Source organism: Anas platyrhynchos, chromosome 19 (genome assembly GCF_047663525.1).
Source record: "Anas platyrhynchos isolate ZD024472 breed Pekin duck chromosome 19, IASCAAS_PekinDuck_T2T, whole genome shotgun sequence".
Lineage (NCBI taxonomy): Eukaryota > Metazoa > Chordata > Aves > Anseriformes > Anatidae > Anas > Anas platyrhynchos.
This window is the reverse complement of record NC_092605.1, coordinates 387,956-408,859: the sequence shown is the minus strand read 5'-3', so window position 1 is coordinate 408,859 and position 20,904 is coordinate 387,956. Positions and strand designations below refer to the sequence as shown.

The 20,904-nt window shown below is 54.7% G+C and overlaps 3 protein-coding genes across 6 annotated transcripts; 1 reads left to right on the top strand and 2 right to left on the bottom strand.

Annotated features, from left to right (window-relative positions):
- Positions 1-129: 129 nt before the first annotated feature.
- On the bottom strand, positions 130-4,724 carry ALYREF (Aly/REF export factor). The gene is made up of 6 exons (XM_038165256.2): positions 4,458-4,724; positions 4,039-4,170; positions 1,747-1,894; positions 1,588-1,651; positions 1,245-1,422; positions 130-401 (listed from the first exon to the last, which is right to left on the bottom strand). Exons 1-6 carry the CDS (start codon positions 4,686-4,688, stop codon positions 387-389), a joined length of 768 nt encoding a protein of 255 aa, XP_038021184.1. The 5' UTR covers positions 4,689-4,724; the 3' UTR covers positions 130-386.
- Positions 4,725-4,823: 99 nt separating this feature from the next.
- Positions 4,824-6,056, top strand: ANAPC11 (anaphase promoting complex subunit 11). 2 transcript variants are annotated; one of them, XM_038165261.2, is made up of 3 exons: positions 4,824-4,982; positions 5,063-5,223; positions 5,880-6,056. In XM_038165261.2, the coding sequence occupies exons 1-2, from the start codon at positions 4,874-4,876 to the stop codon at positions 5,206-5,208; spliced, it is 255 nt and encodes an 84-aa protein (XP_038021189.1). In that variant the 5' UTR covers positions 4,824-4,873; the 3' UTR covers positions 5,209-5,223; positions 5,880-6,056. The 2 variants fall into 2 exon arrangements, with proteins under 2 accessions (XP_038021189.1, XP_038021188.1); XM_038165260.2 differs by lacking the exons at positions 4,824-4,982; positions 5,063-5,223 and adding an exon at positions 5,232-5,639.
- Positions 6,057-9,415: 3,359 nt separating this feature from the next.
- On the bottom strand, positions 9,416-20,841 carry PCYT2 (phosphate cytidylyltransferase 2, ethanolamine). 3 transcript variants are annotated; one of them, XM_027471242.3, is made up of 13 exons: positions 20,681-20,841; positions 20,151-20,239; positions 19,274-19,435; positions 17,310-17,376; positions 16,727-16,811; positions 15,617-15,661; positions 14,038-14,176; positions 13,318-13,400; positions 13,057-13,134; positions 12,308-12,373; positions 11,982-12,047; positions 11,407-11,495; positions 9,416-10,727 (listed from the first exon to the last, which is right to left on the bottom strand). In XM_027471242.3, exons 1-13 carry the CDS (start codon positions 20,767-20,769, stop codon positions 10,640-10,642), a joined length of 1,146 nt encoding a protein of 381 aa, XP_027327043.2. In that variant the 5' UTR covers positions 20,770-20,841; the 3' UTR covers positions 9,416-10,639. The 3 variants fall into 3 exon arrangements, with proteins under 3 accessions (XP_027327043.2, XP_027327045.1, XP_027327044.2); XM_027471244.3 differs by lacking the exon at positions 20,681-20,841 and adding an exon at positions 20,362-20,568; XM_027471243.3 differs by lacking the exon at positions 15,617-15,661.
- Positions 20,842-20,904: the final 63 nt, after the last annotated feature.

Below are 20,904 nucleotides of genomic sequence, written 5' to 3'. Positions count from 1 at the left end.
GCGCGCGCGCGATGGAGGGCGGGGCCGGGCGAGCGGGCGGGGCACAGGAAGGGGGCGGCGCCCGGGGAGGGGGCGGGGCTTGGGGCGCGGGCGCGGGAAAGGCGCGCGGGGCGCGGCACGCAGCAGGGCTCTAGACACGGTTCTAGTTTATTACGGCCGAGGTGAAAAAGCCCCCCCGGCCGGCAGGCAACCAGTAAAATGTATCCCAAAATAACTCGGTACAAAACGGGTCTGCTTCGGCATTAAAAAAAACCTTTACACGAGGTTAAAACCTATCCCAACCAAAAGGAAAACGATCCCGTCCTCGGGGCCGGCCGCAGCCTTCCCGCGGCACCACGGAGCCGGGCGGCCGCAGCCCCCCCGTGCGCCGCGCCGCGCCCGCCGCTTTAGCTGGTGTCCATCTGCAAGAGAGGAGAGAGGAGAGAGAGGAGCCGTCACCGCCCGGCATCAGCACCCCCCAGCACCGCCCCCCCCCCAGCATCACCCCCCACCGCACGACACCTCCCGACCGGGGCCAGCCTGCTGCCCCTGGAGCTCAGGCACGCTCCCCGCATTCCCCGGCCTCCTCCTCCACCCAAATCTGTCTCAGACGATCTCGAAGCATCCCGGGTTCCAGAGAACACTGCTCCAGAACACGGCTCCGTGCCAATGTTCTCTGGAACTCTGGAACTCAGCTCACTGCATCTGTGCCACTGCCCCAACCGTGTCCCCTTCCCTCAGCGCAGACAGCACGGTTCAGAGCACACCGGGTGCACGTTTAACCTCGATTCTCTATCAAGATTTTAACCCTGCTGTGGCACGATATCCGGGCTCTTTCCAAATGACACACGGTGCGTTGCTCTGTTCATCTCGTTCTGCATTAGGGACCTGCACGCTGTGACCAGCATCACTTTTATCTCTCTCAGCATCCAAGGCAGTTCCTTCACTTTTTTTCCTTTTGTTTCTCATTTTTCCAGCCCACTGTCTCTCCGGGCATTGTTACACAGCTATCGCTCATCCCAGCTGTTTTGGCTACAGACGAGCCTGGCCTACACAGCCCCTAACGAGTCTGGGGACGCTGGAAAGGGTCCGTTTCTTATGAGCAGCAGCAATTCTGGAGAGCTAAGGTAACTAGAGGAACAGGGCAATGCTCAGCTTTGGACGGAAACTATTTCAGCCCAGTAAGCTGAAAGATGATTTCTCCTTGCAGCCAGCCCAGGGAGATGCCACAGGGCACCTGTGCACAGCGCGCAAGCAGCACTTACCCTGGCATTGTAAGCATCCAGCTGTGCATCTAGTTCTTCTGCAGAGAGCTGCTGTTTGGAAGTTCTCCCAGCTCCTCTGCCTCTTCCTCTGCTCCCGCCACGACTACCTCGCCTGTTGCCTCCTCCACCACCAAATCCTGAACCACCACGGTTTCTGGTCATGCCACCTCTGTTTACACTGCGATTTTGAAAAAGCACCCGTTACAGCGCGTTCTGGGTACCCACACAGGCACCCAGAGTTTTCAGCACGGGAGACCAATCCATGCTTCCCGCAGAGGGAGGCAGCTCGCTCCCCGCGCTGACTCACACAGCGACTCCCGCGCGTGGCAGCACCGCGCCTCACCTCTGTGCCGGTCTCCTCTGTGTGTCGATCTGTGATGTAACCAGCTGTATGTTCATGGGGCGCCCTGGGGAAAAGCAGCCGGTTAGCTTGGGAGCACGATGGAAAGGCAGATCCCTCCAGCCAGGCAGGGAAACGCCTCAAACAGCCGCGCGGACTCACCATCCAAGGGGACTCCATTGTACTGCTTCATAGCTTTCAGAGCATCTGCCTTCCTCTCAAAATGCACGTCTGCTGTCCCTAGGCTGCGGCCAGATCTGTCATAGTGCACTGCCGCCTTCTTCAAGGTCCCAAACTCTGCAAAGAGTTCCTGAGAAACAGAGAGAGAAGAGAGCACGCTTCCATTAGCGCTGCAAACGCTGAACAGCCACGACGCAGCAGAGGCAGACCCCCCCCACTTGCTGTCAGGATTTACACGGGCTTTCCGAGCTTCCCTGGCAACTCAGAGAAAGCAGCCATGGCAGACGGGAGCTTGGGCTATGAGAAGAGTTTCAGAAAGGAGCCATCAGTGGCAAAACCAAACAGGACTCCTTATTCACCACTCTCAGGGCGCACAAAGGGTGTCAACAGCGCAGCCTCAAGGGACGCTGGCCTGTTTCTTTTCCCAGGGACACCGCAAGCCTTTTTGTCAATGCTGAATCAACAGAGTCACTGTTTTAGGAATTACCCAGACCCTAACCCATTTCTATAAGGAAGAACAATCTGTAAGAATGCACAGAGCCACCTGGTTTGTTTCACAGGCCCTACGTTTAGTGCATCACCTAGGGATGTATCATCACACTGTGAGGCCCCGCTACGCCCCGTGCTTCCAAAGCTCCAAACCCACAGCAGAACCGCCGGGTGTCCCCAGTGGGCACCGCACGCCACCTTTTGCGTTGTGCTGCAGAGCCCAGACACTGCTCTGCTGTCTCAGAACCACTACCCAAGCATTTGAGAAGAGCACTATAAATATTCTTTCTTTTCGCCAGCCAGCAGTGCTTCAGACAACCTCGCCGGCGAGCTCCTCCCTCGCATTCGTTTACTGGACACGAGCACCAGCACAGCACCCGAAATAAGCTCTCGGAACGCAGTGCAGCACGGGAGGAGACGCTGCGACCCCTCTCACTGTGCCATGGGACCGCCGGCTCCTCCTGAGCCGCAGCACCGAGCAAGGCACATGCGAGGCTCCTTCCAGTGCCCTCCTGCCAGCGCTCGCTGAGCTGTGCTGCCACGTTGCTGACACCATCAGCACAGAAACAAAGAAATCAGGCAGCGCATCTCAGGCAGCACATCTCGGGCAGTGCGACGTCACGGATGGGTGGTAAGAGCGAGGTGCAAACACATCCATCAGCTCTGCTGCTGTGTAAGACACTCGTGGAAATTCGTCCACTCCTGCAGCCCAAGCCAACAGTGGAAGAGGCGAAACGCAACTGTCCCGCAGAGCACGCGGGCTCGTTACACTGATGGGACTTGACGGTCAAACTGCGTGGTACTTGATGCGACTTTACGCATCAAACCGAGGAGACTTCACAGATCTGCTTTCTTACTGACTACAGATCTGCCTGACTGCAACAAACGGGAAACTTACTTAAACCAATCCCAAACTTATGTGAGAAAAAGAAGCGTTTTAAGCACATCACCCGGTAATTAGGTGACCTAAAAAACCTTGCTTCCAATTCTCCCGATACGGACAGATCAGCATGTGGAAAAACTGGAATAAATTAACAGATGGAGAAAGCACGGAAGTGCTGTGCCCTCAGCCCCAGCCCATCCCAACCAGCTCAGAGCCGAACCGTACCGCACGCCCGAGCAAAGAGCCTGGCAGGTTCTTACCCAAGGCACTGCTCAACCGAGCGATATAACCGGGACCAGTAACGGGGCTAGGAAATTTAGCTACTGCAAAACAGATAAAGTAATTAAAGAAGTTGCAGCACAAGGAAGCAGGCTCTCCCTCACAAATCGGTCTCCTCAGTGTCACTGGTTGAGGCATCTACAGGAACACCTTGGCACTGAACAAGACGTGACTTTAAAAAAGAAGCCACGCAAAAAAACAGAGCAAACGGATGCCCGCATCCAGTTACTGAACTGCTGGAGTTACACGGACCTCGAGAGCTTACAGGGCCCGTTCCAACCTCTGCAGTCACAGCAGGACTGAGCCACCCAGCAGCATCTTCCCCCACGCACCGCGGCAGAGCCATTTACGAGGGGATTAACCACAGCTCTGCACAGCACCGCGGCCGTTCGGAGCCGCAGCCACCTCGAAGCCACGGCCGGAGCTGCCCCCAAACACCCGCGGCACAAAACCAGGCGGGGCCGCGGGGCCACCCGGAACGGAGCTCCCCCTGCCCGACCCCAGCAGGCACCGGGGCTGGGGCAGCTCCCGCCGCCGCCCCCTGCCCCCGGCCGCGGGGCGATGAATGAAACCCCCCCCCGACGGCCCCCGCGCGCGCGTCGCGGCCGCCCCCGGGCCCCTACCTGGATGTCCGCGTCCGAGACGCCGAAGTCGAGGTTGGAGACGAGCAGCTTCCCGCCGGTCTCCACGCCGGCCCCCGCGCCGAAGCCGCTGTCGAAGAGGTCGTGCTGCCACTTCTCGGGGAGCTGCTTCGGCTGCAACGACACCGGCACCTCGCTGAGCGCCGCCGGGCCCCGCCGCCTGCCGGCAGCGCACAAAGGGCCCGGCCCGGCCCAGCCCCCTCCGCCCCCGCCCCCGCCCCGCCGCCGCCGCCCGCGCGGCCCCGTCCCGGGGCTGCCCCCGCGCCGCCGCCCCCTGCCCAGGCCCGGCCCGTTCCCGTTCCGTTCCCGTTTCCCCGGGGCGCCGCCGGCCCGCGGGCAGCAGCAGCAGCGGCGGCGGCGCCCCCCTCCCGGCGCCCCCCGCCCGGCGCCCCCGGCCGTACCCGGCTGTAGGGCGCGGGCCGGTTCCTGCCGCCGCCCCGGGCCATCACCGGCCGGTTCCGCACGGGGCCGCCGCCCGCTCGCCCGGCTCCCACGCCGCCCCGGCCGGGCCCGCCCCCGCGGGTGGCGCCGCCCCGGCCCCGGCCGCCCCGGCCGCCGCCCCGCCCGGCGCCGCGCTGGCTGCGGTTGAGCTTGATGATGTCGTCCAGGGACATGTCCATCTTGTCGGCCATGATGGCGGCTCCGCTCCGGGGCCCGCACTTCCGGCCGCGCTGCGCCGCCGCCGGAAGCGGAAGGGGCGGGGCCGGCGGGGAAGGCGCGCCGCCGCGCGCGCGTGCGTGCCGGGCTCCGCGGGGCGGGAGGGCGGCACTTCCGGCGGGGCGGGAGGGGGGCGCGGGGCGGGACTTCCGGCGGCGCGATGCGGGTGCGGGTGCGGAGTTGGCACGGGGTCGCCTCGTGGCTGTGGGTGGCGAACGACGAAAACTGCGGCATCTGCCGCATGGCCTTCAACGGCTGCTGCCCCGACTGTGAGCGCGGGGCCGGGCGGGGCGGGACCGGGGGGGGGGCCCGGGGCCGGGCCGGGGCTGACGCCGTGTCCGCGCCGCAGGCAAAGTGCCCGGGGACGACTGCCCGCTGGTGTGGGGGCAGTGCTCGCATTGCTTCCACATGCACTGCATCCTCAAGTGGCTGCACTCGCAGCAGGTGCAGCAGCACTGCCCCATGTGCCGCCAGGAGTGGAAGTTCAAGGAGTGACCGGCGCCGCCCCCGGTAAGAGCCGGGGAGGAGGGGAAGGGGGGGGCGGGCGGGGGCGAGCGGCTCCTTGCCGCGGGCTGCGCCGCCCCGGGGGGGCCGGGCCGGGCCAAGGCGGGGAGGGGGCGGGCGCGGCGCCCCCCGTCGGGCTATAAAGCGGCGGCGGCGGCGCCCCGCAGCGCTGCGGTCCCACCGGCACCATGCGCGCCGCCCGCTGCCTGGGGCTGGTGCTGGCGCTGCTCTGCCTCTGCCGCCCCGCCGCGCCCTGGTACCGGCAGGCGGCCGGGCCCCGCCTCTACTCGGTGGGCAGAGCCTCGGGGCTGCTGTCCGGCCTCCGCCGCTCGCCCTACATCCGCCGCTCCGACGCTGCCGAGAGCCGTCCCGGAGCGCTGCCGCCCGGCTCGGCCCGGCCCCCCGTGCTGCCCCGCACCGCGGTGAGTACCGGGGCTGCCGGGGGCTCTGGGCACAGGGGGCACCGGGGCTGCTCCCCGTGGGGTGCCGGGCACGGGGTGTGCTGGGGCTGCCCAGCTGCGGGCACCAGGACCCCGTGCTCCAGCGAGCAGCAGGAGCAGGATCTCAGCTGCCCGCAGGGCTCCAGGGCACTGGGGCAGCCCAGCGCCCCCGGCAGCACCACGTCCTGGGGCCCCCGGTCCTGTTGATGGTCTCCCCTGCAGGCACCGTGCGTGATGGATGTCGCCCCCGAGCCGCGGAGCTGCCAGGCGCTGCTGGGAGTCCCCGGCACTCTCCAGTGCAAAGCAGACGTGACCTTGTCCCTGGACCCCAGGGAGTGCGTGGATGCCTGAGCCAGCACCTGTGGCTCTGCAGCAACAATAAATGCACTTGGACTGGAATGATCTCGTCTGTCCTTGTGGGGAAGGGAGGTGCTGCTGAAAGCCCCGGGAGGGGTGGAGGAAACCTACTGGGGTCTGGGGCACACAGGGGCTGCCCCACTGGGCGTAGATCCAGGGAAGCAGAGCTGGCGTGGGGTGAGAGGCTTACTGGTGCTGTGGGCAGGGGGACAGAGCCAAGCCTGGGGCCCACTTGCTGGGCTCAGGATGAGGGGACAGCCCAGGGAGAGGGAACCCATTGAAATGGAGCACCAGGTGCTGGAACAGCACCTGACTTAGTTGGGAAGAGGGGTCCTGAGGTCTGTGGGACAGGCATGGGAGGGGTTCCATGCCCAGAACAGCTCCAAGCAGCATTTCTGTATCATCTGCAAACAGCTGCTGCAGGGGAGGCAGCTCCCCATGTCACTGCTGAGTCCCCCACCTCGCACCCCAGGGTCTGGATCCCTGAACCCTTCAGGAGCCTTGTCTGGGGCTGAGGGGGCTGCCCAGGTCAGGCCAAGCAAGGCCTGGGAGGGACTTGGGCTGGGCCAGGACAACCTGCGCAGGGCACTGGTGATGCTGCGGACTCAGAGGATGAGGACAGCCCAGCTGGGTGTGTGTGGGAGCAGCTGGGGCTGAGCACTGAGCGACCTGCAGCCCTGCTGCCTCTGAGGGCCAGGGCTGGCATCTTCCAGGTGCCTGTGGCTGCTCAAACCCAGGTGGAAAAATCATTTGTGGATCACAACCAGCAGTCACCACCCCGCTGGAAACTCACAGATGGCCCCACGCTCCCGAGGGCTGTGTGATGCCCATCAGCCGTGGCTGTGAGGCACGGTGCCTGCAGCAGTGATGGGGTGATAGAGCCGGAGCTGCAGGGAGCAGCAGAACCTGACTCGTTTTGCTGGGTGAATTATTGCAGCCAGAGCATCACTGTCCTGCCATCCCCCCCAGAGGGCCCTGCTGTGCCCAGCCCCAGGGCACCCAGGCTGTGCTCTGGCAGCAGAACCCCGGTGCAGCACCACCAAACCCCCGGCAAACCACCAGCGAGTGCAGCCCCAGCCCAGCCTTGCAGGGACCCTGCCTGCCCCGGGCAACAGGAGGAGCGCAGCCCCCAGTCCCCGCGTGTCGCCTGGGCAGGACGCAAGGCTGAGTCCTCTGGGAGCTGCGGGCAGGAGCAGCCCCTCCCTGTAGAGGTGTCCCCTTTGTTTGAAGCTGCCACAGGCGGCCCCGAGCTCTGCCCAGATGAAGGCTGCCCGCACCACCGCGTCCCCCCGAGGCAGGGGCAGTCCTGGGCACTGCAGCTCCGACCCAGGGTGAGGGCCAGAGCTGCTGCCCTCCTGCACCAGGGTCACCATTGCTCTTGTAAGATTTAGCGAGCCTTATTCAAATGTTCCAGCACATTAATTCCCATGAGAGAACCGTCAGACACTTACTGCACGTTGCAGGGGAGGCCTCCTCAGGATTAGTGCAGGAGCCAGTCTTGTCTGTGCTTGGTAAAAGGAGGAGAGAGAAAGGAGGAGAGAGAACTGAGTCACAAACTTGAAATTCACGCAATTTATTTCCCTGGTTTAACTCCCCATTCATTTTTGCCCTCCGGGACTCACAAGATGTCAGCGAACACAAGGTTGGAAGGAAAAGGGCCCAAAGGCACTTGAAGTAAGAAATACACAAAAGTTTTCTGCTCAGAAACAGCAATGAGGACATGCAGAATGGCAGCTCCACCACGCACGGCTCGCTCATCTGCACAAGTGAAGCTGAAATTTCCAGGCAGAACAGTTACACCAGCAGGCAGGCACACAAGTGTTGAGAATGCAAATTAAATTGTTTAGTCATTTTTTAATAACAACAGCACTTGTTTTGGTCCCAGAGGCAGCTCATTTACACGCAAATGCTTGGCTCGGGGTAGGTTTGTCACCGTGTGGAGTTGTTTTTAATGACAAACTCCCCTCAGTTTCTGGGGGGGCTCACGCCACAGCGGGGCTCTTTGTGCTGTTGGCTCAGCCCGGCCCCACGGACCACGAGGGCCGCAGAGGATCCCGGCCAGCAGTAACCTGGCCTCCACTCTGACAGCAAGCAGCAGCGGTGGCCGCCTCCAGTCAGGAAGAGAAAAGCCCCAGCTGGAGAGCAGCAGGGAACAGCCCCGGGGGAGCAGCCTGCGCAGGAGCTGGACAGGCCCCAGCAGCCGGGACCGGCCTGGCCCCGCAGAGAGCAGCCACCCCCGTCCTTGTCCCCATGGCACCAGCCAGGCCCAGGGCCCAGCAACACCCCTTCCACCACAGCCACGACCCTGCTGACAGCCAGCAAGGGCAGCATTTTTCTAGAGACAAAACATCTTCTGCCCAAAAACAGCAGGTGGAAGTGGGGTCGTTCCTACACTTCCCCAGGGCTGCCCTCAACCTCCCTCCAGCTGCTGAGCTGCTCTGGAGAAAAGCTTTCTGCCACACACGGCACCACCATTAGAAGCCCTCTCTGCTCCTCCAGGACCAGCACCAGCACCAGCGTGGCCCACACAGGACAGAGCCGGAGCCGAAGGCCCTGCCTCAGCTCCCTGCATCCCCCAGAGCAGGAGCATCCGCAGCCCCCCAGCAGCTGCAGAGCTGAGGGGGGCGCAGCACAGGACAGGCAGCTGCACTCAGAGCATTGCCGGTGCCATGCTCGAACAGTCAGGCACCTGAGGAGCTCCAGCAAGGTTTTGGGAGAGGGCAGGAGGCTTCGAGTTCTCCAGTTCCCCCTCCTGCCCTGAGGCTCTCCTCCCACACAGGTGGGTGGGTTGGCTCCTGGTAGCACCTTGTCACAAATGACACATTCATTAGGAGATGCCAATATGCAAACGCAGGATCTGGGATTAGCACTTGCACAGCCGTGAGATGCTGAGGCCCTGTGGCAGATGTGCGCACACTGCAGCCCTTCTGCAGGCAGCAGGACAGAGCCATCAGGGCTGCTCGTAGACACTGCTTTAGCATTGCAACGCACCAAGTTACCAGCAGAATCCTAACTCCACACCCACGGTGTTTGAGTGACTGCCGAACTGCCCGGACACCTTTCCAGTGCAAGCTGTGCTGCAATCCAGAAAGCACAAAAACCTAGAACAGCATAGCAAAGATCCCCTCACCTGGCCTAGTTCAGTTTTTGGGTGAATTCAGCAAAAATCTGTTCACCTGGCAAAAAAGAAGGGCTTCTAGCTAGAGTGATCTCTAACCCTTGTACCAGAATAAATTTAAGATTTTCACAGAGCTCAGGCAGAGCTGCCCACAGCAAAGTTTGTTTTGATGCCTCCAGTGAACTCTTGTCCATTCCTGACATAGCTTCCAGGGAAAAGCCTCCACCCAAAGACCCGAAACCTTTCTACCACCTGGACTCGAGGCCTGAAGAGACCAACAGACAACTCTTCAACATTTTATTAATGATCAGCAACAGAAATTTACAACAGAGAGGACAAAAAATCGGCTTGGAAGGACTGTACAGCACAGTGCAGGGAGTGGCTGAGACACCCAGCACAGCACCCTGGAATGTACGAGGCAGAGAAGGGCTCAGCCCAGCACCTGGCTCTTCCCAGACTCATTCCCTCAGGCCCTGCAGGTTCCCACAGGAGGTAAACATGCTGCACTTCAACCCTAAGAAAACAGTCTTGAAATTCCAGCTCACAAGGTCACTTCTCTTGGTAACATCTGTCAGGCACAAGGTGGACTCTGGCAGCAACAGCAAGCAGAGCTCTGAGCACGGTTCACAAGGAGCGTCGAGTCCTGCGCATCTCGTAGCAGGTGGAGCCTTTGGCAAAACTTGCCAGTGTTCTCATGCCTTGTGCAGAGAAATTCCTCAAACTCACCAGGGAACACATTAGACCTGAGGGTCTCTGTGCCACGAGCCTCGCAACCCGCAGCAGATGCTGAGCTGCTGCCTGTCACTGGGGAAGTGAATGATTCACCGGCAACAGTCACAGCTGGAGGAAAGCTTTATCCAATTAGACCATAAGTAGCTTTCGATCTGGTATTTGTGTAGAGGCAGCAGCTCAGCTGAGAAGCACCACCACCAGCAATCTCAGAGCACAGGGCGCAGTCAGCACCGCCAGCAGCAGGCACACTGATTGGCCTAGCATCCCTACCCAAAAAGCTCACAGAGGAATTGTTGGCCACCCCTTTCTCCCAGGAAGGCTGTTCTCTCCAGTCTGTCAAGCAGCCCACACCACCACCTGAAGGGGTGTTCTGAAATGCAGACTCCAGTCAGGACAGCAGACTGTGGAAGGAGGCAGAAAGGGCCTGGGCAGCTGCTTCATTTCCCACCTTGTAAAAGCCAGAAATGGCAGAAAGTAAAAGCACATCAACATGTTAAAACATTAGTTATAATTAAAACAATTTTTTTCTTTTTAAAATCTTCTCCTGGGAAAGGGAATGGGGGCTGATTAACGGAGGAAAAACTAGGCAGCAGGATCCCAACTCGTTATGTCTGCATAATTAGTGCAGGAGGAGCTAGGACAGCTAGGCTAGCACATCCTGTGCACACCAGCAGCAGCATCCTTGTTCAGGGTCCTCTCTAGAAGAGCTCTTTGCTCCTCCAGAAGAGGGCGAGGCTGCAGCATTCTGCGACCCAAGCATCAGCTCTCTGCTGGTCTAGTGCTTCTCTTCCAGTTTCTTCATGGCCTCCAATACTGCCAGCTCTTTTGCTTCCTTCTTCTGGTTCCTAGCTTCAAACTCCAGCCTGCATCAATCATAAAACACTATCAGAGTCTTATCTGTTTGTCCTTCTAGGCAACCAAAACCCTCTGGAACGGGAGCACCACCTTCTCGTAACAAAAACGTTGTTTTGTTACAAGAGTACTTCAGAAGCTTCACCATTAACCTCCCACCCTCCTCGTTGAGAGAGCCAGCACCCAGAGCTTCTTCCAAGTGTTACAATCACTTCTCTCTGATGTCCTAGGCTCCCACACCAGTCAAACAACACTTCTCCCTCTGAAGATGCTGCTGCTGCTGCTGTTGCTGTTCCATGCTTGGTCTGTCCTAGGACAGACCACATAGTACTGCAATACCAAATTCAAATTTACAACTGACCTGAGCTGGAGTCACTAACGGTGACTCCACTAACGGTGAAAGGCTTAAAAGAGCAAAGCGCTGAAAGAAACTGCATTCTAAATCCTTAAGAATACAGCAAGGGAATTTTTTCATTGATAGAGAAGGAGGAAAAATAATAAAACATGCTGTGAATCACATTCTAATGTAGTATAGTTTACAGAACAAAGCTTTGGAAGATGAAGGACCAGTTCGCTGTTTCCCTCCTCTGTGCCCTTCATATATCCCTTCCCTTCCTGTTTGATCCCATTAATCAGGCCTCAGACAAGCTGAACAGCATGCAACAGAACTAGGGGATGAAGAAAGCCTACCTGTTCTTGATGATTCTTTGCACGATTAAATCTGTGGTAAGATTGCTGCCACTGTCCACCAGCTGGAAAATGCCACGTCTCTTCGGTTCCTGTGAACAAACAAAGCAGACATCTGTGAAAAACATGAAGGACCTCTGGATTTACAGCTCAGTAAAGGAAAGCTGAGCAGAAGTCATGGCAGGTCCTGTGGGCACCCAGCCAGGCACGACACAAAATCATCTCCTAAGCTGAATAAATCACTGATGAAAGCAAAGCTTCACGTATCTGGGAGCTGAGCGAGGGATTTGCATAGAGCAAAGATGACAGGATTTCTCATTCTGTCGTGAAGGCATCAGAAAAAGGCAAAATAAAACTGTGACTAAAAGAATGGAGTTGTGAATGATTTACAGGCTCTGCTCCAAGTAGCCACCTGACAGGTTGATAAAAAACAGAATCACCTGACAAAGACTTGCTTGGGTAGCATCCACTGCAATACTCTGCATGTTAACTCTCAGCCCAGGAGCATGAACGAAGCCATGCTGTATCTGTCACAAATGCTGGCAAAAAAGCACAGATGGCAGCAGCTAGCATCTTACCTCATATGGATCAGAACCATCCTTGTCCGACACCACCTCTGTCATTCCATGACATACAAGTGTTACCTAAAGAGGAGCACAGAGTCACTGACACAATGACATTCCCTCCAGAAAGTGATGGGGACTTTCCCACCGCACTCCCTGCAGCACAGGCAGAAGATCAGGAAGCCAACCCTCATGTACCAGGCTTGGCAATTCATCCAGAGTTCCCTATTATTATGCTGAGCAGGACCACCTCTGCTATATTGCTGTTTTCCATCACTTTAGCTCTTTAAGCACATCAAAAGCCAGCATCTTTATGTAAATCTATATACAAAGGCTCTCACCCTGAAGTGATCCAGCAGATCAGCAGTGACAGCATATGGGGCTCCAATCACCACTTCTGAGACATACTAGAAAAAAAGAATCCAGATTAGAAAAAAAAAAAAAAGCCACAACAAAGACCAGCCTATCTTCTACATGGACTTGAGCAGGCCACCTGATTACAGATTTAGGAACTCAAATAAGGCAAATAGGAAAGTGAGTTGGTTGGGGTTTTGAGCAACCTTGTCTAGCAGAAGGTGTCCCTGCCCATGGCAACGGGGTTGCAACTAGATGATCTTGAAGGTCCCTTCTAGCCCAAACCATTCCATGATTCTATGATCTTTTTGTTCCACTAAAGATTATGCTTTCTGGTAGGGTGTATACAGCAAATCCCAGAATCAATTGCTCAAAGCATGGATCTCTGAGCCACCCTACATTTCTTTCCCCTGTTTTTACCCTGCTGCAGAAAGTAGATAGTTGTCTGCAAGAACACAGTTGTCTTTGCATAGAGCAGAGCAGCACTCTGCCTTTTCACTGCTGGTGGAAGAGGTGAGTGGGTGCAATGGCTCAGATTAACCAAGACAACAGATAAGCCCAGTGATTCCTCACAGGAGTGTGCCAGCACCTCTGGTAGCATGAAGTGATCAGTCTTATCTTTGCTTTCTCAATGAATAATAAAGATCTTGTACAAGGTTGTTAGCTATGGGTGAACAACATCAGCTCCTAGGCAATTTCTGGAACAGTGGAAGGTGACAGAGCTGTAGGCACTTACCCTACAGGCCAAGACACTGAGTGTTCTCTCATGGATGTTCATGATGGGATAGTTCTTTCCTTTGTAACGATTTACTTCCTAAGGCAAAGCATCAGTCACAATTAGAAGAAACACAAAGCAATTCCTTTCCTTCTCGCCTTCTCCCAGTAAGAAAAACCGATATTGGCCAATACAACCCTTTCTTGTCTTCCAGCGCACTGCCTGCTTGTTTCAGAAAGAACATGTGCCAAGCTGCTCCATCTCTGAACATTATATACAGACCTGGTCAAAGTGCAACCCAGCGATGATGTAGGGTCTCTCTGACAGCTGGTGAACCTTCTCCAAGAAATCTACGTGCCCAATATCTGCAGACCTGTTTAAGGAATTGAACCTAACATGGAAAATGGGGAAAGGAAGCCAGAAACAGATGTACCAGGAAAGCACAGCAGACGACAGTAACCCCAAGGATTTTATTTCTGTATTGCTTTTTGCCTATGTGCTAGGAACAGTTGCCTTCCTCCTCCTCTGGCCCTCAGGCTCTGGACAAAAGCCAGGCATCTTTTCAGTTCCACTTTACATGGACTCAGCTTTGCCTCTGTTCAGAATTTCTACCCATTTTGCGTGTTCTGGCACAATGCCTCCAAGACTGTCCTGGGGATGAAGTGTCTGCTCCAAATACCCAGTGCTTTCTAGCAGCAGTCACTTGGTCTGTGACAGCCAGACCTCAAGAAGGACAAGCGTGTGATCAGTAGAGCACGGATAGTATCCAACTATCATTCTGAAATCCTCTAGCAGCCACAAGTCTCTCTAGAGAGTAGTTCTAACTCCTTGCTCTGTGTCCTGTGACTAAGAAACTGTCATTAGAAACTCCTGCCTTTTCCCTCACCCGCATACCTAAAAAACAAAACAAAGCAAAAACTAAGTCAATATCCTAGTCTAGTGCCTTAAAATACAAGAACAAGCACACCAACACTGTACTCATGACAAAACAGTCAAGGATACGGAACAGGTCAAAGGCTCCGGCCACATAGATGATAGTGTCTCCTGGCTGCGGTTCCTTTCCTGATGCAAACTGGATGATCTTCTGAGATGTCTGCAGGAACTGGGAGACACCAGTCCAGGGACTATGACCCTTTGGTCCCTGGGAAAACACACACCACACACATTTCCTTTTCAAGCTCCAAGAGGAGATTTGGACCACACACATACAGTGCCAGAACACAGCTGTAGGCAGGATTGCATCTTAATTTGCTAGCAAGTATTGCAGCTCTTAGCAGCTTGCACTTTCTACATGCCTGGCACCAAATATTTCTGCAATCTCACAAAAGCCTTTTTCACTTTGTCAGACACCACCTAAATCATTCCTTCAACAGCCAGCTAAGGAGATGGTGAGAAGAAAGTTTAGGAAAGAAGAAGGCAACAGGGCAGTCCAGGATTTCCAGGAGAGGGAGAACTTACTAATAGAAGAGATACGCAATGCACAACCTACCTATATCTTCTTAGGCATACAATCTTTTCAAGCTGCAAGGCAGCCTACCCTTTCACCTGGCTGAATGGTATGCTAGGCTGGTATCACCCAGAACTCAGCAGGGGCCAAATATCCCAGCTGCAGCGAAATCGAAGATAGAGCTTGAGCCCCACCATGCGGCAGTTCTGGAAAGAGCCACCAGGTCACTGGCCCTGGCACCTGCTTTGCTCCCCTGATGTTAGAACAATAAAAGACGCAACAAAACAAAGACAATTATGCTATGACCAGGACAAGCCACACAAACAACAGTATACAGAAGGGAGTATGCTGCTGGCGGGGGTCATGCACAGTACTTAGTGCCCAGATATCCTTCCTTAGATCCAAGAACCAGGAGACACATTAGAACAACAGGCCTGACAAAACCTTCTCCAAAATAAACAAACAAACACACCACCCAACAACATGGTGGAGAACAATTCAGCCTGGTCAGCAAAATCCCAGTGAGTAAAATACTTACTCAAGCTGTAGGACCAAGTGGTTGTTAATGAGGGACAAGCTAACACCCAGAAAAAGAAAAAAAAAAAAAAAAAGCTGATAGCTCTTTAGAGGCAGACCAAGACAAGAGCTGAACATAAGAGCAGAGTGCCCCAGGAGGAACGCTCTGCTATTTGAAGACCAGGCAACTGAATTCTTTGCAGTATGGAATGCTAGTTATGTGCCTGCTACATAAATGCTTCCCAAACCTAATGCAACACCTTTTAAAATGTAAGCACCAAAAGGAGCATCGCTAGAAGCTGCCACTAGGCTGGAACTCTGGGCACCTGCATCCCAAAGAAGTGGCAATAAAGAATTTACAAGCAAGCCAAACGAACAGCAACAGCTCAACAAGTGCAGCAGCACTGTGGTGCCGCTAACATACTGTTCACACCACCAGTACTGCTGGTCCTGTGCAGCCACACCTGCCCATTTCACTGCCTACAGCAGTGGCAAACATTTAGTGAGGTTACTACTAAACATGAGGGGAAGAAACAAGCCTGCAATACAGGCCAGAAAGCACATTTGGAATCCTTCTCATGACAACAACCAGACGTCTGAGGCTAGAACTCACATTACCTTCCCAAAGTTGTCAGTGTGCTTCCGATAGTCTAGGTCCTCATCCTGAAGGGAGATAAAGAATCAAAATGTTTAAGCACTCACATAGCTCATCCAACCAGAAATATGCATGTGTGTGGCAGAAGTGCTGGAAAGTCCAGGCTTAGACTGCACATCATCGATCGCTGGCACTAAATGCTGACCAAGTAGTTAATATCTAAACCAGAATCACATCCCAGCTGGAGTCAGATGGAACTTCCTTATCTGACCTCGACCTGGCAGTGACAGTGGTTCTTGTTCTTGCCCAACCTCACAGCTGATAGCACTGCACACCTATGCCCTCTCTCAACTATGCAAGCCCCCAATAGGGCAGCGTCCCAACATTTTCCAAACACACTCCACTAGAGATGGGCTCAGATCTGTGCAGACAGCTAGCGATGCTGTGTCAAATCTTGATGTGAACTTACATATTACTGCTAAGCCAATCTAACAGCCCAGCACGCTGAAAGATCTCCCTCTACCCCCAAATTCTCTTGTTCCTCCATTGTCTCATCCCTGCTATTATCTCAGCGATTCCATTCAATGGATTGCTTGTTTACTGAGACAATTTAACTCGTTAACCAACAGAACACTACTTCCTTTATTTTGCTTTGGCTAGGTTAGCTATTTATCACATAGTGAGCTGAGGAGACTAGAGAAAGGCCTGATAAGACTCAGAGACAGCAGAAGGCAAAAGCATACAGCTCGGTTAGAAGGAAAAGAATTTCCAATTCTGGCAGCACTGGGCTGCTAGATCAATGGGGCTGCACAACGTAATTCCACACTCAGAGAAGCTGTAGACTAGCCTGCCTTTCCAATAACGTTCCTGAAGCTCACACCAATCGTGATGGATCAAAGCTTTTCATCTCCATACACCTTTTGAAAGCAGCACAGGCTCTGCACTGTGATCTCAGGCAGACTTAAGCAAATATAAACAGGGTGTTTTGCTGTCACTGCCCATCATTGGTTTGCCAGTTCTCCATGAGCCTCGGAGCCAGACCCAGGAGCTGCACCACCATTTTGGAACAGCAAAAGGGAAGTGCTGGCATACGCCCTAGACTCCAAACTCCCACCCAAAGCCCTGTGACTCACTATGTTGCTGTGGTGAGCCTTAGTCATGAGCAGCATGCGGCCAACAAGGTCAGTAGTGGACACACCTTGGGTGCGTTTGCATTCCCTGCAGGAAGACAAGCAAAGGATAAAGCAGAAGCCATAGGAGCATATGCCTCTTTCTCTTCCCACTGTTACCGCTGGAACACGTGTAAAACCTGGTAAATCCAAACCAGGGATGATCCAGAGAAAGTCTTCCTACTATCTGCCCTTGATATAAAGTACACCACTTGCCTGCTGAACTTCTGCATCTTCTTCACACAACAGCGACCCATCGTATGAGGAAAACTTACCTTGCACGGACTTCCCAACAGAACTAACTCCCAGTGAGGCTTCAAGACTAGAACCAGCATATACTAGGAACAGGAAGCCCCTGTCACTCAGCTGCTAGTCTGCATCACCTTCTGGAAACCAAAATGCCTGGAGCAGCTTAAGCTCTGACGCACTTAATAACAAAATTAAAGTGTGACCTGAAGACAGCTGTATTTCATCTGACTTTCCTTCAGGACAGGAACTCTCAGAAACTGCCCAAAACTGTGTAAGAACCAAAGGAGAAATGTGTTACCTGTATCGCCCAGCTGTCTTCACTTCCTCATAGGTGTCCTTGCCATCTACCGTTAAGGTGATGTCATCTGCAGAAAGAGAAAAGCCTCAGAACTGCACTCCAAGTCTTCCTGCACAAGAGCTGTTAGAATTATAGCAATAACTGAATGCATCCAGCACATAAACCAGACTGTTATTCCTGCAATCCGAATCATGGTGCTTACACGTGTAGTATGCCCTGCATCCCATGGATATATCATGGGATTGCAAGACTAATCTATCTGTAGAGACAAGCATATTCCTGGATGCTAAAGGCCGTTAGCCATCTCACCAATTGTTTTTAAGATACTCCAGAAAATCTGAGCTTGTTGCCCTGGTAGCAATTCCAACAGCAGACACAACGGAATTGTTGTCTGGATGACCATGAACAGCTACAAATATTCCCAGTGTTAAAAAGCACCTTAACTTTAATTTCTCTAGCACTATTTTTAGCTGTTCATGTTATGGCTTCCCTAGTCAATTAAACAGTCCTTCAACACCCAATTCTTCCCCTCAGCGATGGCACTTTTACCATGATATTAATATACCCCTTGAACTCCTATAGAGTTAACTCTGGTTCACCTTTGGCATGTTTGCTGACTCACTGTACAAAAACCACCTGCTTTTAGTGACAGCTTAAAATCTTCAACAGCAAAAATCTAAGCTGGCTTTCAGTTGGCATAACACCCTGTTTACAGTGCAGGCATCGGTAACTCACATGTACTCTCTCTTATATAGTAGCAGTGGCACCCTCAGAAAAGCTGATGAGTTCTAAAACTCCACACCCCTACCTCAGGGCACAGGGACAGGAGAAGAGAACATACTGCAGTTACGACACTGTGTGCCAGAAGAGAGGCAGAAACAGCGGGTTTGCTAACTGCCACTTTCCCAGCTAAGCCCAGCTATTTCTAAACTTACCTTCTGCATAAACACAGCCTTGCAAATCTGCAGCACCTAAGAGTATTATTCAGGTAGAAGTATTGCATTATTTGACAAAAGAGATAAAAGCAGGGAAACTGGAGCAAAGGCCACAGGCACTTCTCTGTTGTCATAATCCCTCACCAAGTCCAGTACAGGGTCACGTACCCCAAAGGCACTTTCAGGACAAGCAATTAAGTTAGCAAGTAATGTGATAATCACCCTGTCCACGTGAAAAAAAAGCATATCTATCTAATTGAACATTAACAATTTATTTACATTAAACAAAATACTTGTCTTATCAATAATAGATAGCTGGGATCAAATGAGAAAGGAAAACTGAAAAACTGCAAAGACTATTGCAGATTCAATTAACAAAATTAAACCCCCTTCAGAGGGGTAGGGAGGAGGGCCAAAACTGAATGAACATGAGACGTAGTCCACGGAAGGGACAGAGTACAAAACCAAGAATGTTTCATCAGAACACTGTTTCTCTTCGCTGACTGCAACCTGAAGAATGTTCATAACGAGAACCGAGTCTCTGACCACAGTCAGCTAAGCACGTTAACAGCTTATCAGCTAGATAGAGACAGAAGCTTTTCAGATCTGATCTCATCCCAGGATAAGCAGATATAAACATGATTGTGTTTTTGCACACTTTTGAACTTCTGTAACAGTGTTTTTCATGCTTAGGTTGTATAAATGACTATTTTTCCCATGCACAATTTTTTTCTTGTGTTAAAGACAATCTCGGGATAATTGTCAGACAACACATTTCATCTTTGTAAGTGAAAGGGATGCTTAAACCAAGAAATCTGACCACTCTCACAGTACCTAACACAAACATGTTTCCCTGAAATACCTGAACACCTGAGTAGCTACATTGACTAGGGCGGGCACTGGCAACACAGAAATCTGTACAAATGAGGTATCCCCTGAGCCAGAAAGTTCCTTGTTTTGCAGCAGGAAAAACACATGGGCCCTGAAGGTCCCTTGTTAATACAACTGCCACCTCAGAACACCACTCACCACCGTGCACACAGAAGTCACAGTTATACTTGTCCAAGGTTTCCAGTGTGGTGACGTAGGGAGCGCCTGGAGCAATCTCATCCACCCACTTGATGGCTTGCACCATTTTGTACCTCTCCTCTTGTGTAAAGACAGGGGGGCCTTTGTGCTTGGCAATCTCTTCTGCGTGGGGAAGAAAAATCCAGTTAGAAGCGTTTGAGCGAAACTCAGCTTGAAATTGGTTTGCAGCAGGGAAGGAAGTCCCAGGTAGGTCAGGAAATGTTTTAGTTCAGCCTGCTTTTTAAGCATGTGGCAAAGGCCTTAGAATTCACTCTGAAGGCAAAGGGTATCTGTGACTCCCTGCACCTCATACTTCTTCCTGAGCGGATTACCCAGCCCCCTGGCAGCCCCCTAGGGGAACATCTCCTCTTAAACAGTAACTTCAAGCTACATTGGTTTATGCTAGAAAATACGCATCCATAAATCAATTAAAAACCAATCTCTACAAGCAAGAATTAACGTGTAGCACTTAACTCTCATGTGGGCTTGAAATGACCTTTCTCCACACAGTAATTTGGTTTGGAATACCAGTTCTGCAGTTTGCACCTGCAACACCAATTGATTTTCAACTGGTTCTATCGCTTTGCAGAGCAGAACGCAGATCCCTCCCCAGAGGAAGCCTGCAAGCTCTGAACCACGCAACCATCGCTGAGGAAAAAGTGAGGATAACTCCGCCGCCTCACCCGGGGAAGAAATGCTTTTTCTGTTGGTAGCTGCTGCTCCTTGAGGACACGTAGGAAGAAAGCGGCTTTGTACCGGGATCTCCCCCCTCTCAGGGCTAATGTTGCAGGCTGATTTGAGAGGCAGCACGAGGTGAAAAGCTGAGAAAACCTCTTACCATCCGTGTGGACGCCGACAATCAGATAATCCCCCATAGCCCGAGCCTGGCGCAGCTGGTTGGAGTGCCCGTAGTGCACCATGTCGTAGCTAGAAAGACACAGGCCCTGCTGAAGGCGGGGGCTCGAGGCCGCGCTCGGCGGCCGTGACCTTCCCCTTCGCCCCCGGGCGATCCCCGCCACGGCCCCGCAGGTTCAAGGTCTCGCTCCTACCTGCCACGACGCACCCGCGGCCGGTTCCTCGCAGGAGGCCGGGGCAGCGCCCTCAGCCTGCCCGCGGGGCGCCCGTTCGGAGGCTGCCCCGGCCGGGGGGAGACCGGGCCGCGGCCCCGGGCTGCCCGCGATCGCCACGGGGCCGGCCCCGGGCAGCGGTCGCCCCGCGGCCCCGCCGATGCCCGCGGGCGCCCCGCCGCCGGCCGGCCCCGGCTCGCCCCGCCGTCACCGCCCCGGCCCGCCCGCCCCCGCCGGCGGTCAGAGAGGAGCCTGAGGCACGAGCGCAGCCGCCGCCGTTTATTTCCGCCGCCGCACTCACCAGCCGTCGCACCAGACGCGGACCGGCCGCTGTCCCGCCGCGCCGCCCGCCGCGGGGCCGCCGCCGCCCGCCGCCCCGTTACGCAGCATGGCCCCGCTGTCACCGGCGGCGCCGCCGCCGACCCCGCCGCGGACCGGGACCTCCCGCCCGCCCCCGCCCCGCCCCGCGCCCGCCCCCGCCGCCATCTTGGGGCGCGTCAGCACCGGCGGCGCGGGGCGGGCCGG

Coding starts and splice junctions, on each gene's coding strand:
- ALYREF (XM_038165256.2), bottom strand. CDS start 4,688: ATGGCCGACAAGATGGACATGTCCCTGGACGACATCATCAAGCTCAAC. Junction 4,171..4,457: donor GGCCCGCGCCCTACAGCCGG/GTACGGCCGGGG, acceptor GTGTCGTTGCAG/CCGAAGCAGCTCCCCGAGAA. Junction 1,652..1,746: donor CAATGGAGTCCCCTTGGATG/GTGAGTCCGCGC, acceptor GCTTTTCCCCAG/GGCGCCCCATGAACATACAG.
- ANAPC11 (XM_038165260.2), top strand. CDS start 5,406: ATGCGCGCCGCCCGCTGCCTGGGGCTGGTGCTGGCGCTGCTCTGCCTC. Junction 5,640..5,879: donor CCGTGCTGCCCCGCACCGCG/GTGAGTACCGGG, acceptor TCTCCCCTGCAG/GCACCGTGCGTGATGGATGT.
- PCYT2 (XM_027471242.3), bottom strand. CDS start 20,769: ATGCTGCGTAACGGGGCGGCGGGCGGCGGCGGCCCCGCGGCGGGCGGC. Junction 12,048..12,307: donor ATCTGCTGGATCACTTCAGG/GTGAGAGCCTTT, acceptor GCTCCTCTTTAG/GTAACACTTGTATGTCATGG. Junction 11,496..11,981: donor ATGGTTCTGATCCATATGAG/GTAAGATGCTAG, acceptor GTTTGTTCACAG/GAACCGAAGAGACGTGGCAT.